The following is a 15,156-nucleotide window of genomic DNA, read 5'->3' as shown; positions in this document are numbered from 1 at the left end:
GTACGGTACCGTGATTCACAATTTAAAAATAACTGTGCTTATTCTTAAACAACAAACAAAAACCCCTTCTTGATTGCAAGCACTGCATAAAGATGGTCTAGAAGCAGTTTGCTCACACACGGCTTTGGAGGTGACAGGTTAAAGTGAGAACCCCCACTGCTATTTATTTTAGACCTGAATGTCACCAGATATTTCTCTGGCCCCCAACTTGGCCCAGCGGCTGCACCCTCATCTGGCTCCCAGGCACTAGGCCACACAGTGGGCCTCACCCTCCCCTCCTGCCTCCTCTTCCACCACAGCCTGAGGTCCCAGGCCCTGTCCTCCTGCCCCCTGCCTCTCTCTGTCCCATCCCTGCCTCCACCTCCAAGCCTGCCTCTCCCACCTGGACCTCAACCCCAGCCTCCTGGACTCCACTCTCTTCTCTCCAGCCCCTCCCCCACAGGGCCCACAAAGGTCTTTGTACACCCAGAGCTGGCCTGTCCTTCTCCACTTCTTGGGGCTCCACTGGGCCTCTGGACAGAGCCCCAGCCCCTGGACCTGGTCTGGGTCTGCCCTTCTCTACAGGGCTGTCTCCCAGTTTCTTTCTCTTTTCTTCGTCTACACTGCGTCTTCTCTGAGACCTACCTGCAGTTCCTTCATCACAAGGACAGTGACTTTGACCTTGAGCCTAGGCATTTTGAATCTGTTTAGTTATAAAATTGTAAACTCAGAATTTTACCAGTACTGACAAATTCTTACCAAGGAAATATTTTCCAGTTACTTTAAACTTCCTTGATCAGTTTTATATTGCAGGGCAGTGACACTACCTTCAGTTTTTTTCATTTTCAGTTTCTGAAATTATTTCAACTTGGTTAGTTATTGGGGTTAAGTTTTTACAACAAATAGTTGATTCATTGTTCGTGTTTTTGTCCATATCAAATTTTGCCAAAATCTGGTGTTTGTGCATTTTACTCTGTGGTTTTTATTTCTTCCATGTCCAGTTTTCCTGGGTCAAATTTTGTAGAGTTAAATTTCATTAGGGAGGCCTGAATGTTCTGTCAACTTTTTACTCCATAAAAACCTTGACTGTTTCTACTTATTTCTTAGCTAATTTGTAAAAAACAAATTGCGAGGAGTTACCCTCAAATATTTTCTGTTGCCTAGTTTGGGCTATATTATAATATCCATTTCTTCCATAGTTTCTAGATCATACTGTGTGGTACCCAGAGAGAGGGCAAAGGGCAAGTCAAAATGTCCTTGGGGATAAATTGTGTTGTCTTTGGGTCTTGGCACATGCTGTTCCCCTTTCCTAAAACACTTTTCCCTCCTCTCCTTGGCCAAGCCAACTCCCACACATCTTTTAGGCCTCAGCTTTGCTGTCTCTGCCTCTGGAAGCCTTCCCTTCTCCTTCCCACACTCTGGGTCCCTCCTTTGTTTTCCCGTAACATCCTGAGAGCCCCCCAAGTAGTGCTCTGACCATGGTTCATGCTGTCTTTCTCCTCACACAAGATTATAAACTTCTCAAGCCACATCTATCTTGTTTCCCAGCAACTTAATACATCTTTGAATATAGTCTGGTCCCAAAGACATGCATAAGTGTGTCCTTATTGAATGAGATTATGTTCAAATGAAGAAGAGCATAGAACAGAAACGGATTATTTCCCTCAGCCATTTCAAGCTTCCTCCTTTTCTCAGCAGTTACCTCCATCAACAGTTTGGTGCACATCCTGCCTGTTCTTTTTCTGTGCACTTACAAAGATAGATACACATACTTCTTTTGTACACAGATAATATTATATTTTATGTATTATTATGCAACCTCTTCTTTTTCTCTGTAATATGTCCTGACATTCCTTCCATGTCAGTATTTGCAAATATACCTTATTCTTTAAAAATGCTACATCAGATTCCTGAAGAAGGGGTGTCAGTCATTGTTGGGTAAAGATCAGACAAGACAGACTAATCCTTGCCAGACTTAATGAATGAATGAATTCTTTTCATAAGGCAATGGGACAAAATTTCTGAACTTCAAGGGATAGGAATCAGGCCAAAAGCTTCTCTACAAAGTCTTTTTCATTTCCTACTTAAGATAACATGAGCTTATAATCAAATATTAGCTGCCTTGGGTTCAGTACTCTGATGATGAAGGGTTTTTTTTCCTTCTTTTTTAAAAAAATAAAGTCCTAGCTGTTAGGATGCTGCTCCTTTGAGGAGAGCAGACAAAGAGCTTTGTGGACATAACCTATTGTAAATATTTACAGGGGACAAAAGGACCTGACACCTCCTTCTATAATCTGGATGGGTGACAGCAAAGACTAGCTGGTCTTTTCTCAGCTGACACACTGAGATGCATGCCTCCTCTATGCTGTGTTTAGAAAACAGTACAAAGTAATTCGACCTGAATAATTTATTCAAACAGCAAGATAAGAATGTTTTGCAGAACACTGTGCTTCTTTCTCTTGTATTTTGTAAAAAGCATCTTTTGTGAGGAAAGGGCTCAGGCCATGTCTACCATGATTTAGATATACCTATGATACTTCAGACATATTGCCAAGCTCACTGTTTTCTAGGTGGGGGAAGAATTTTTACATGGGAAAAAAATCCAAAGATCTCGGGTTATAAGGGAGAAATTGCCAGTGTCTCCAGAATTGAATGGATGAATCATTTTATTTCGCCGATCCCTTCTGGGTGTTCATTTCAATTGCTTCCATTACTTTATTATTCCAAAGTAATAAAAATTTACATCCAACTTGTACACTTTGTAGGTCAAGGGGTGTATGTAATCTTGATGTGGATCGATTTCCTTCTATTATAGCTTCTTCTGGTTACACACTCACCATCAGGGTAAGACAGTGCCCCCTTGAGGACATGCTTGACAATACCTGATATTTTCCATCTTGAACATTTTTGTAGTGCTCAATTGAAACTTTACAATTTTTTTTTTTTGCCAATCTGATGGGTAAAAATGACCTCTCCTTGTTTTAATTCATGCATCCCTGACTACTAGTTGGGTAAGTTGGGCATCTTTCATATCTAATAGCCACATGTACTCTGTCAAATATCTTTTCATATCCTTTGCCCCAGTTTTTACATTTATTGTGTTCATTGATCTCTTGCATGTATATGTTTTGGTAGGTACTCTCCTTACACTCTGGGTCCTAATCCTTGGCGGTTTTGTTCTAAACATCATCTCAAAGTTTGCAGCTTGTCTTTTCACTTTTGTACGTTATCTTAAAACAGTCTTTTAACTTTTCATTTTGAAAAAACCTGAGACTTATTTTTTAAATGTTGCAAAAACAGCACAAAGAATTTCTGAACACCTTTCATCCATGTCCCCCAAATGTTAATCTCTTACATGATCAAAACCCAGGCATTTTATTTAAATTTCATCCGTCGTCCACCGATGCCCTTTTCCTATATCAGGAACTGGTCCAGGATTCCATGTTGCCTTTGGTTGTCACATCTAATTGTTTTTAATGTGGTACAGTTTTTCAGCCTTTCTTTGATCTTAAACACAGCTTTTATTATCTTAACCGTTTTATACAGCCCAGACCAATTATTTTGTAGAACTTGCCTCTATTGAGGTTTGTCTGGTGTTCCCTCATGATCAAATTCAGGCTATGCATTTTTGGCAGAAAATTTGACTGTTCTCCGTCCATTATATTATCCTATAATTCATGAAAGTTTTATATCTCAAAGTAGTCAAATTATGCAGTCTTTTTCTCTATTGTGATTTTTGTGTCTTGTTTATAAGACTTTTTGTCTTATATGACATTTATCATATCTCAAGCTCATAAAGAAATTCTGTATTTTCTTCCTAAGATTTTAATGCTTTGCCTTTTACTCTAGGTTTTTAATCCATTCAGTTTAAGTACATGATGATGTAAAATAGGGATATCATTTTAACTTTCCCCTTAGGGATTGCCGATGTTACTGGTCATTTCACCTTCCTCTGTGAATTGTGTTATTCTTCATCCTCTTTCCTGTTAGGCCGTTTGTCTTCTGCTTATGGGTTTGCTGGGATTCTCTATATTTTGCCTTTTATAGTTGGACAGATATTCCCGCAGTTTCCCCCCAACCTGATTCTTACAGGGACCTCCCGGCTTTTTGCTAAGGCCATGATTCATGCAGCCATTATTTAACGGGAGGGGTGCCCTGCGCGGCCCCGCTGGGCACTGTCACGGTGCCAGAATTCAAATAAATCGCGGTGGATGGGTGGGTCCCAGTTCTGGCCCTGGGGAGGCCACATGCTCACAGTCAAGAACTGGTTTTGGGAAGAGTTGGGGTTTTCCTTTGCACCCTGTGATCGTTTAGTGACCCCTGCTGCGTGTTGTCTCCCCACACCCCAGGCTGTCCCCAGGCCTGTATGACCTTGGCCGCACTGTCCTCTGCCTCGACTTCATGATCTTCACGCTGAGGCTGCTGCATATCTTCACAGTCAACAAACAGCTGGGGCCCAAGATCGTTATCGTGAACAAGATGGTGAGGGTGGGATGGGGCTGGTGTGGGCGTGGCCAGAGAGGGAAGGGGCGGGGCCAGGGAAGTGCTGGGAACTTGCAGGTGCAGAGTCAGGGTGGAGGCGGGGCTTCAGAGGCAAGGGCGGGGCCAGAGTAAGGGAGGGCGGAGTCAGGCTTGATCTCATTTTCCTCTTCTGCAGATGAAGGATGTGTTCTTCTTCCTCTTCTTCCTCTGCGTGTGGCTCGTTGCCTACGGGGTGGCTACGGAGGGGCTCCTCAGGCCCCGTGACCGTAGCCTCCCGGGCATCCTGCGCCGCGTCTTCTATCGGCCCTACCTGCAGATCTTTGGGCAGATCCCCCAGGAGGACATGGACGGTAAGCAGGGATGAGAGGGCCTGAATGCCCCCCTGAGAGGGATTAGTGCCCCCCCACCCCGTCTCTGGGTCTCCGACCCCTCCTCTGTCTCTTTAGGTCCCTTCCCTCCTCCTTCTGGGATTCCGGCTCCCTCTCGCTGGGTCTCTCTCCCACACTCCTCTGCATTTCTGTCTTCCTTCCTTCGAGAGACAGAGACGTCTCTCGGGCCACATCTCTGAGTGTCTTCCTCCACAGTGGCCCTCATGGATCACGGCAACTGTTCGTCGGAGCAGGGCTTATGGGGGCTCCCCCAAGGGCGCCAGGCAGGCACCTGCGTCTCGCTTTATGCTAACTGGCTAGTGGTACTCCTCCTTGTCATCTTCCTGCTTGTGGCCAACATCCTGCTGCTCAATTTGCTCATCGCAATGTTCAGGTGAGTCCCCACTGTCCTCTGCTCTGACCTTCCCCACATGACCCTTCACCCTGATATGACTCTTGAGCCCAGCTTGACCCTTGACCCCAGCATGACTCTTGATTCCAGTCTAAGCAATTCTATTTTTAGCCCTTGAACTCTGATTTAAATTTAGGCTGGCTTGTCCCCAAACTCAGCCAGAGTCTGCTGTGGACCTGGACTTTGGACTCTGATCCTCTCTCTGAGCCCAGGCTGAAGATTAATTTTTTTAAAAAGTGTGGCAAATATATATATAACATAAAAATTACTATTTTTGCCGTTTTAAGTGTATAGTTCCATGGCATTAACTGCATTTATGTTATATAGCCATCACCACTATTTCCAAAACATTTTCATCACGCCAAAGTATGTACTCATTGGAAGCAATAACTCCCCATTTTCCCCTCCTGCCCAGAGTCCCTGGTAACCTCAAAGCTGCTTTCTGTCTCTATGAATCTGCCTATTGTAGATGATTCATACAGGTGAAATCATACAATATTTGTCTTTTTGTGTCTAGCTTATTTTACTTAGCATAATGTTTTCATTATTCCTTTTTATGGCTGAATTATACTCCATATTCCAGATATTGTATTTATATAAGACATTCTGTTGATCCATTCATCTGTTGATGGAAACTTGGGTTGTTTCCATCTTTTGGCTATTGTGAATAACGCCACAGTGAACACTGGTGTTCACGAAGCTGTTGGAGTCTCAGTTTTTATTTCTTTGGGGGTATATTTCTAGAATAGAATGCTGGATCCTATGGTAATTCTATGTTTAGCGTTGTGAGGAAGCACCATACTGTTTTCTTCAGCAGCTGCACCATTTTACAGTTCTATTCACAGTATATGAGGGTTACAATTTCTCCACATCCTTGCTAACAGTTGTTACATTTCTTAATAAAAGATTAGTGGGCATGCACTGGTTATTTCATTGTAGATTTGATGTGCATTTTCCTAAGGACTAATGATGTTGAGCATCTTTCCATGTGCTTATTGTCCATTTGTACATTTTTGGAGAAATGTCTATTCAAATCTTTTGTCCATTTAAAAAGCTGGGTGGTTTGTCTTTTGTTGTTGAAGAGTAGCGGTTCTTTATATATTCTGGATATTAAAGTCCTATCACATATATAATTTGCAAATATTTTCTCCCATTCTGTTGGTTGTCTTTTCCTTTTCTTGATAATAGCCTTTGATGCACAAAAGTTTTAAATTTTGATGAAGTTCAATTTATTTACTTTTTTCTTCTGTTGCTTGTACTTTTGGTGTCATATCTAGGGACCTATTGCCAAACTCAAGGTCATGAAGATTTACTCCTATGTTTTATGACTTTAGCTCTTATATTCAGGTCATTGGTTCATTGACTTAATTTTTATATATTGGTGTGTGGCAGGGGTCCAACTTCATTCTTCTTGCATGTGGAAATCCAGTTGTTTCAGGCCTATTTCTTCAAGAGACTGTTTTTCCCCCCAGTGAATGGACTTGGAATCCTTGTTAAACATCACTTGGCCATTGTATTGTCTCACAGTTTAGAAGTCCCAAATCAAGGTATGGACAGAGTTGGTTCCTTCTGCGGGCTGTGAGGGAGAATTTGTTCCACACTTATCTCTTAGCTTCTGGTGGATTTCTGGCAATCTTTGGCTGATAGATGCATCTTTGTAATCTCTGCCTTCAGTTTCACATGATGTTCTCTCTGTGTGCATATCTGTGTCAAAATGTCCCATTTTTATCAAGACATCAGTTATATTGGGTTAGGGATCAACCCTAATGACCTAATTTCAACTTGATTACCTTTGTAAAGACCCTATTTCCAAAGAAAGTCACATTCTAAGGTACTAGGGGTTAGGATTTTAACACAGACACACACATATATATATATATATATTTTTTTTTTTGGTGGGGGGCACAGTTCAAGCCATAACATTTGTAGATGTATGGATTTATTTTTGGCTTCTAAATTTTATTCCATTGGTCAATCTATCTTTATGCCAGTACCATACTATTTTGATTTTGTAGCAAATTTTGAAATTGGGAAATGTGCATCTTCCAACTTTGTCCTTTTTCAAGATTGTTTTGGCTCTCCAGGGCACCTTGAAATTCCATATGAATTTGAGATTTGGATTTCCCATTTCTGTGAAAAAGGCTGTTGGAATTTTGATAGGAATTGCATTGAATCTATAGATCACTTTAAGTAGTATTGATATCTTAACAATATTAAGTCTTTGTGCTCATAAACATAGGGTGTCTTTCCATTAATTTAGATTTTCTTTTAAATGTCTTTCAGCATTGTTTTGGTTAAATTTATTCCTAGGTGCTTTATTCCCTTAGGTTTTATTATAAGTGGAATTATTTTCTTAATTGCCTTTTTGGATTATTCATTGCAGGTGTTATAGAAACACAGTTGATTTTTGTTTGTTGAGCTCATACCCTGCAGCTTTGCTGAATTCATTTATTAGCTTCATTAGCTTTCTTGTGATTCTCCGGGATTTTCTATTTATAGGATGATATCTTCTGTGAATAGAGACAGTTTTACTTTTTCCTTTCCAATTTGGATGCCTTTTAGTTCTTTTTCTTGTTTAATTGCTCTGGCTAGAGCTTCCAGTGCAGTGAACAGAAGTGAAAGTCGGCATTCTTGTTTTGTTCTTGATCTTTGGGGACAGCTTTCAGTCTTTTTACATCATGATGTTAGCTGTGGGTTTTTCATGAGTACCTTTTATCATGTTGAAGAAGTTTCCTTCTGTTTCTACTATTCTGAGCTTTTTTAATCATGTAAGGGTGCTAGAGTTTGTCAACTGCCATTTCTATGTCTTTGTGTCAATTGGGATGATCATGTGTTGTTTTTCCTTTGTCCTATTAATGTGGTTTATTACATTGACTGATTTTTGTATGTTGAAACACTCTTGCATTCCTTGGGTATATCCCACTTTGTCATGATGTATAATCCTTTTAATATGCTGTTGAATCAGGTTTGCTAGTATTTTGTTGAGGATTTTTGCATGTATAGTCATAAAGGATATTGGTCTGTAATTTTCTTCTCTTGTGATATCTTTATCTGGCTTTGATATCATCATGGTAATGCTGGCCTCACAGAATGAGCCAGGAAGTGTTCTCTTCTTCAGTTTTTTGAAAGAATTTGAGAAGGATTAGTGTTAATTATTTTTTAAATGTTTGGTAGAATTTACCAGTCAAGCCATCTGATCCTGGGCCTTTTTTGCTGGTGGGACATTTTTGATTAGTGATTCAATCTCTTTACTTGTTATAGGTCTTTTGATATTGTCTATTTTTTCTTGAGGCAGTTTAGTTAATTTGTGTGTTCTAATAATTTGTCCATTTCATCTACGTTATCTAAGTTGTTGGCATACAGTTTTTGATAGCATTTTCTTATAATCCTTTTAATTTCTATTAGGTTGATAGTAATGTCCCCATTTTCATTTCTTTTACTTTCAATGATCCCATTTTATTTATGTATTCATTTTGGGGAAGGTCATTAGGCCTATTTATTTATTACTAGGAGGTTTTTTGGTTTTTTTTTTTAGGATTTATTACTATTTTTTTTCCAGAAAAATGTAACAGGCTTATTTATAACTGATATAAAGTTGAACTGCTGAAACCTGTTCACTGAAACATTTTGACTCGCATTAATGCTTTATGTCCCCGCATTTATATTAAAAATTCACGTACAAATGAAAATGGAAAAACTGCCAATACCTGATTTCTGTCCCCTATTTTTCGCTTGCAATCATATACTTAGGTACATTTTGACCCCATGGGAAAAAAGTATCTAACGTTCAGAACTACCAATAATAGGAAGAAGAGTTTTTTTTTTTTTTAAAGAATGAAATGTTTCCCATCATAGTGGATTCTTAAGCACGTTCTCCACGTATGCCGCGTGCTAGCTGGATGTCTTTTGGCATAATTGTTACACGTTTGGCATGGATAGCGCACAGGTTGGTTTCTTCAAAAAGGCCAACCAGATAGGCCTCACTTGCCTCCTGCAAAACGCCAACAGCTGCACTCTGTAAGCGCAGATGTGTTTTGAAGTCCTTTCCCGCGCCAGACGCTGGAAGAGAAGTTTGCAAATCAGTTCAGTGGACTTCTGAAAAGGTCCAATTTCACGGAGTGCCACGGTACCAGGCCTGTAACGATGAGGTTTCTTCACCCCTCCAGTAGAGGGCGCACTCTTGTGAGCGGCTTTTGTAGCCAGTTGCTTCCTCAGTGCTTTACCACCCGTTGATTTGCGGGCGGTCCGCTTTGTACGAACCATGGTATAGAGACCTCCTTACTCACCCCTATTCTCCTTTGGCTGGAGCTCGGCAAGCTAGAGGCGGTTCTGGCGCTCTGGCGTCGGAGAGCGACGGCGGCGCGGTGGCGGCTGCTGCGAACACCGTTTTTGGTTTATTTTTTTTAATGGAGGTACTCGGGATTGAACCCAGGACCTCATGCATGCTAAGCATGCACTCTACCACTTGAGCTATAGCCTCCCCACCTCCAATTTTCCTTTCCGATTCATGTCCAGGCTGACTTTTGAACCTGACTCCAACGTCTACCTAATTCATGACAGCTTTCCCAACTTTACCTCTGACGTCTGACCCTGGGCCCTCCTAACCCAACTACTAATTGCATCCTGTGGTAATCTCTGACTTTATTGATCCTGGTATCTGCTTGCTGACTTGGACTTCCAACAGATATTGCCTGATAGCTAACCTTGATCCTCTCTGTCCCAATGGTCTTTGACCTCCATTAACTCTTGATCTCTGGGTCCTCACAGCCATACCTTCGGCAAAGTACAAGGCAACAGCGACCTCTACTGGAAGGCGCAGCGCTACAGCCTCATCCGGGAATTTCATTCTCGGCCTGCACTGGCCCCGCCCCTTATTGTCATCTCGCACGTGCGCTCCCTCATCCGTCGATTGCGCAGGCGCCGGGCCCGCTTGCCACCTTCCCCAGGCTTAGAGCATTTTCGTGAGAGTTGGGCTTGACCCTAAAGAGAGAAACACAGTGGGCGGGACCTGGAGAGAAAGAAGAGCACGTAGCGGCTGGAGGAGGACGCCCACGAGCACTAGTGGGCAGGGCTTAGTCTGCCAGGGGGCTGGGCGTGGGATGTTAGTGGGAGGCCTAGACTGGCGCGGGGTGGGGTGGGGGTGGCCTGGGAGATCACAAAAGAGCAGTTCTGCGTGAGGAAACTGGGTCTGGGACTGCGTGTGGCCCGAGGATGGGGGGCCCTTTGACTGTATCTTGATCCTACTATCCAGGGGTCCACCTCTCGAAGGAAGCAGAGCGGAGGCTGTTGACGTGGGAGTCAGTGCAAAAGGAGAATTTCCTGCTGGCGCGTGCTCGGGAACAGCGGGAGAGCGACTCCGAACGTCTGAAGCGCACGTCGCAGAAGTGAGGGCGCGGCCTGGCGGTGGGCGGGGCTTATGGCCACAGGAGAGAATCCCACGACTTAGGTCCCGCAAAGGCGCAGGCTAGAGGCGGAGCCTGAAGGGGCAGGGTCCCGGAACTCTAGTGAGGAAAGGGGACCTCCAGGGGGCGGGCCTTCCAAGGTGGGCGGGGCCAGTAGGGGGCTGGCGCAGACTTGAAACCCTGGATCTCCAGGGTGGACACAGCACTGAAGCAGCTGAGACAGATCCGCGAGTATGAGCAGCGTCTGAAAGGGCTGGAACAGGAGGTGAGAACCTGGGCCAGGCTGGGTGGATATGGCTGGGGTGAAGGACAGTAGGGTTCCGGTCTGGTGTTCTGATATCCCCCCTACTCTCCAGGTCCAGCACTGTAACCGTGTCCTGGGCTGGGTAGCTGAGGCCTTCAGCCGCTCTGCGTTGCTTCCCCCAGGGGGTCCGCCGCCCCCAGCCCCGCCTGGGCCCAAAGGTCAGTGTGTAGGTCTACCTGGGTGTATCTCCAGCCTCTGTCACTGCCTACGTCTCTTTCCCTGCTTTCCAGGTCTCTGTTCCCATATCTCTCTGAGTCTTTTTCACTTTTACTGCCCTCCTTTTGTCCCTGGTTCACTCTCGGTCTCCTTTGGGCTTATCGTGCATCCTTCTTTTTCGCCGGTCTCTTATTTTTTCTGTCCTCCTCTCCATGCCCACCACCTGTTCTCCTCTCTTCCTCTAGATTGAGTCCTGCTGGTGGACTTCAGTGAAGAGCCGCCATAGGGAGTTTTTCTCCCAGAGTAAGGCCTAGCAGATCCTTGACCTCTCGCACCTGGCCACTTTGTCCATGAGGTGAACCTGGGCTGCTGTCAGGACCACTGCAGGCCTGGCTTCTTCCAGAACCAGCTCCACTCTGGGAGGATCAGCCTCTGGGGCCCAAGTATTGCCCCTCTGAAGGCTGTACCACAGCCTGCTGGGCTGGAGAAGGCTGCAGGGTCTTTGGGGTACAGGGACCAAAGGGCCCACTCACAGCTCCCCACCCTGGGGAAATAAAGCCATTTGAGAGGAGTGGGGTCTGGATTCGTGATTCTCTGGGAACTGGTGGGTGTCTAGATCCTTTGGGGATGGGGCTGAAACTGAGGATGTGTTTGGGGTCCTTGGTCTGTTTGCTGCTGTATTGCAGATATTTCTGGGGCTGTTTCCTCCTCTCAGGCCCACTATTGCTGTCTGACTTGGGCGCAGCACTTCTTGTCTGCACTATTTTGATGGCTGTTACTTCAGTGGGACAAGAGCCCCAACCATCTGCACCCCCCACTCATTCCCACTTAGCAGTGGAAAAAGAACTCAGTGATAAAAAGCAAATTATTTCCTGGAGTGGGGGTGGGTGGGCGCTGTGTGCATCTGCTTGGCAATAGGGGAACAGATGATGCAAATTTGAGTAGATAACTGCATATGTGTCTTTAAAAAGTCTAATTAGTGGAAAATTGCAGGCCACGCGCGCACAGAATTGAGGCAAATATGCATCATTATACATGCAGTTTAACTAAACAACCCATAACAAACTAAACTGGTAATGAAAAGGCTGAACTGACAGCAATTATTAGTAAAATAGCAGGAAAGCCACCAACAACCAACACATCCAAAAATGAAAACCAAAACATCCTTTTTCCAAATTGGAGGAATTCCAACTGTCTGCCACTTTGGGTGCAGAGTAGCTTTGAAACGTTGCCAAGTGTTGTGTGGCAACCAGATTTCTCTAGAAGATGCTGAATCAATTCTTCTAACCCAAGGAGTAATAATAACAGTAAGGATGATGGTGGCAATGACAAACAACAGCTAACACAGGGTGCTATGTGCCTGGCATTGGGTTAAGTGCTTCACGTGCTAAGCCAATGAATTCTTATGACATTAGTACCTACCTTATATTCTCAACCGTATAAGGCAGGTACCAATGTCTCCATTTTGCAAATAAGAAAACTGAAGCACAGATAAGTGACTCACACAAGGTCACACAGCTGGAAAGTGGCCAAATTTGAATAGAAATCTGGGCAATCTGGATCCGGAGCCTTTTTGTATTTAGAAATGCTAAATACTGCAAAGCTTTAGGAATTCACTCAGTGGGCACGCTGGCTTATTAAACTGTTGTCTCTCAGCTGCAAATCTGGTCTTCTATATATATCCTCTGCTCTGTGTTACTCTGGCATGCCACGTGTTTCTGCGGCTGGGTTCCTGTTAGATTCTGCCTAAAGGGGGCGCTAGAGGGAGACCAGCTGGAGGAGGGAGAAGGGACTTGCTGCTTCCTATTGGTTCTTGAGCGTAGTCACAGAGCAGTGTCTTGTCTGACAGCACCAGTGGGTTGCAGTTTTCAGCTCTTTTACCCCCCAGCACTGCCAGAACAAGTTTGATGGATGCACTCGGGCACAGCCGCTCCATCCAGGCAGCCCGTTTTTCTAGCGTGGGTTTCAGCTCTGCAGGGGCACTTAAGATTTTAGGTTCTGATAACGCGATTCTCTTCCTTTGTCTCTCTAGTCATCGGGGTGACAATCGGCTTCATGCGGTTTACTATTTCTCTGCTAACTCTGTGCTTCTGTTTCTTTCCCAGTTTTCTGAGACTCATTTAATTTATCTGAGACTCTTGAATTGATTTATCTCTGCTGAAATATCTGTATAACAGGAAAACTCCAGGTCTGGCAGGTAGAAATCTGACATGAGTCATCAAAATGGAGAGGTACAACCTCCACTTCATTTCCACATATCATTTTCAAACCGAACGTCCCTTAACTGAAGAGAAGTCTAGGTGCTCTAGAAGAATTACAAAATACTACCATTAGCTTATATTCTAAATCTTTCCTACTTGTATGTTTTCTTACAATGAACCGATTTCACTCCTCTCTTGCAGAGCCCTAGTGCTGGGTATCCTGACCCCTTTGCATGACAGTTGGTGGCCACAAAGGAAAATTCCCCACTTGTCCTGGTGCTGACATTTGGAAGCCACATAGTTTAACTGGGCCATCCCAAAGGTAGATGATATTCCCTCTTAGGACTCATGGCAGGTCACCAGCAAGGCCAGTAAGTGATTAGGTATCCATTAACTAAGAGTGAGCAGCGTAGCCATGATCTGCTCGTGTAGGGTCCTCTGGAGGGGCTGCTGAGGGTGTGGGACAGCTTTGGCGTTCACTAGCCTGCGATCCAAAAGAACCTCTAGGGTATCTGCTCCAGCCTCAGATGTGGGGAAGGGGGAGTGACCATCAGTAGAATATGTAAGCCACTAAAATTCTAAACAAGCAGGTCATTTGAAAGAGAGATGCATTTTATACAAAAAAGAAAATCCCAGATAAGAGACTGCAGGTCGTCAGAAAAAAGGAGGCAGCAGGGTGGAGTGAGGACTCAAGAATGCAGGTGCTTTGGGACTGACGGCTGAGGAACCCATATATTAGAGGGACAAGTGGGGCTAGAGAAGACAGCTGTAAAGGCTGCTCAAAGATGCATCCAAAAACTAGAATGGGTTTGGTAGCTCCTGTGGAGCAAAGACTTAGACGAGCCAAGGGGCTGATACGCAAACCTAGATTGAATTCGAGAAAACTGGGTATTGGACGTCTGTTTTTTGTTTTTTTTTACGTAAATACCTAAGATTGGGGTGTCTGGGTTGTATAATAAGTGTGTGTATAACTTTATCTGCAGCTGCTCAACTCAGCTAAGTGGTTGCATCCTTTGCATTTTGCACCTCCACCTGCAGTGTGTGAGGGGATTTCCGTTACTCTGCATCATCACTAGCACTTGCTGTTATCAGTGTTCTAAATTAGCCGTTCTTGTAGTGGTGTCACATTGTGGTTTTAATTTGCACTTCCCTAATGATTAATGATGTTGAGCATCTTCTCATGTGCTTATTGCCATCTGTATCGCTTTTTTGGCAAAGTCTCAGTTCAGACCTTTTACTCATTTTAAAAATGGGTTGTTTTCTTACCACCACATTGTAAAATTTAATATATTCTGGATATTCCTTTACCAGATTTGTATTTTGCAAATATTTTTCTCTCAATATGTAGCTTACCTTTTCATTTTCTTAATAGTGTCTTTTGGAAAACAGAATTTGTAAATTAACAATGAAATTTTATCAACCTTTTTTTATGGTTGATGCTTTTGTTGTCCTGAGAAATCTAATCCAAGGTCACAAAGATTTTCTCCTCAGAGTTTTATAGTTTTAGGCTTTACATTTAAAGCTGCAATCTATTTTGAGTTCATTTTTATACAGAGTAATGTTAGAGCAAGGCTTTTTATTTTGCACATGGGTAGTTTAATTTTCAGCACAATTAGTTGAAAAGACTGTTTTTAGCTCCGTTGAATTATCTTAGCACATTTGTTGAAAATCAGTTGACCAGTCAATTGACCATATATGTGTGGATCTATTTCTGTGCTCTCTGTTCTGTTCAGTACACATATATATGTGTGTATCTTTTCACCAGTACCATACTGTTTTGATTACTGTAGCTTTATACTAAATCTTGAAATCAGGTAGTGTGAGTCCTCCAACTTTGCTTTCCCTTTTCAAA

The 15,156-nt window shown here is 43.4% G+C and overlaps 1 protein-coding gene and 1 pseudogene across 7 annotated transcripts in view; one reads left to right on the top strand and one right to left on the bottom strand.

Annotated features, from left to right (window-relative positions):
- TRPM4 (transient receptor potential cation channel subfamily M member 4) overlaps window positions 1-11,674 on the top strand; it is a 37,425-nt gene extending 25,751 nt beyond the window's left edge. For 3 of the 7 annotated variants that reach the window (XM_072966659.1, XM_072966658.1, XM_072966661.1), the window contains 8 exons: window positions 4,329-4,461; window positions 4,637-4,811; window positions 5,046-5,223; window positions 10,009-10,202; window positions 10,493-10,625; window positions 10,836-10,908; window positions 11,000-11,105; window positions 11,349-11,674. In XM_072966659.1, coding sequence (XP_072822760.1) covers window positions 4,329-4,461; window positions 4,637-4,811; window positions 5,046-5,223; window positions 10,009-10,202; window positions 10,493-10,625; window positions 10,836-10,908; window positions 11,000-11,105; window positions 11,349-11,353 — 997 coding nt within the window. In that variant the 3' untranslated portion in view covers window positions 11,354-11,674. Of the gene's footprint in view, window positions 1-4,328; window positions 4,462-4,636; window positions 4,812-5,045; window positions 5,224-10,008; window positions 10,303-10,492; window positions 10,627-10,835; window positions 10,909-10,999; window positions 11,106-11,348 lie in introns of those variants that run through there. The other 4 variants (XR_012075417.1, XR_012075416.1, XR_012075418.1 and 1 more) reach the window with 4 other exon arrangements.
- LOC102541073 (histone H3.3 pseudogene) lies at window positions 8,728-10,023 on the bottom strand (annotated as a pseudogene).
- Window positions 11,675-15,156: the final 3,482 nt, after the last annotated feature.

Source organism: Vicugna pacos, chromosome 9, assembly GCF_048564905.1.
Source record: "Vicugna pacos chromosome 9, VicPac4, whole genome shotgun sequence".
Classification (NCBI taxonomy): Eukaryota; Metazoa; Chordata; class Mammalia; order Artiodactyla; family Camelidae; genus Vicugna; species Vicugna pacos.
This window is presented reverse-complemented; position numbering and strand designations above follow the sequence as displayed.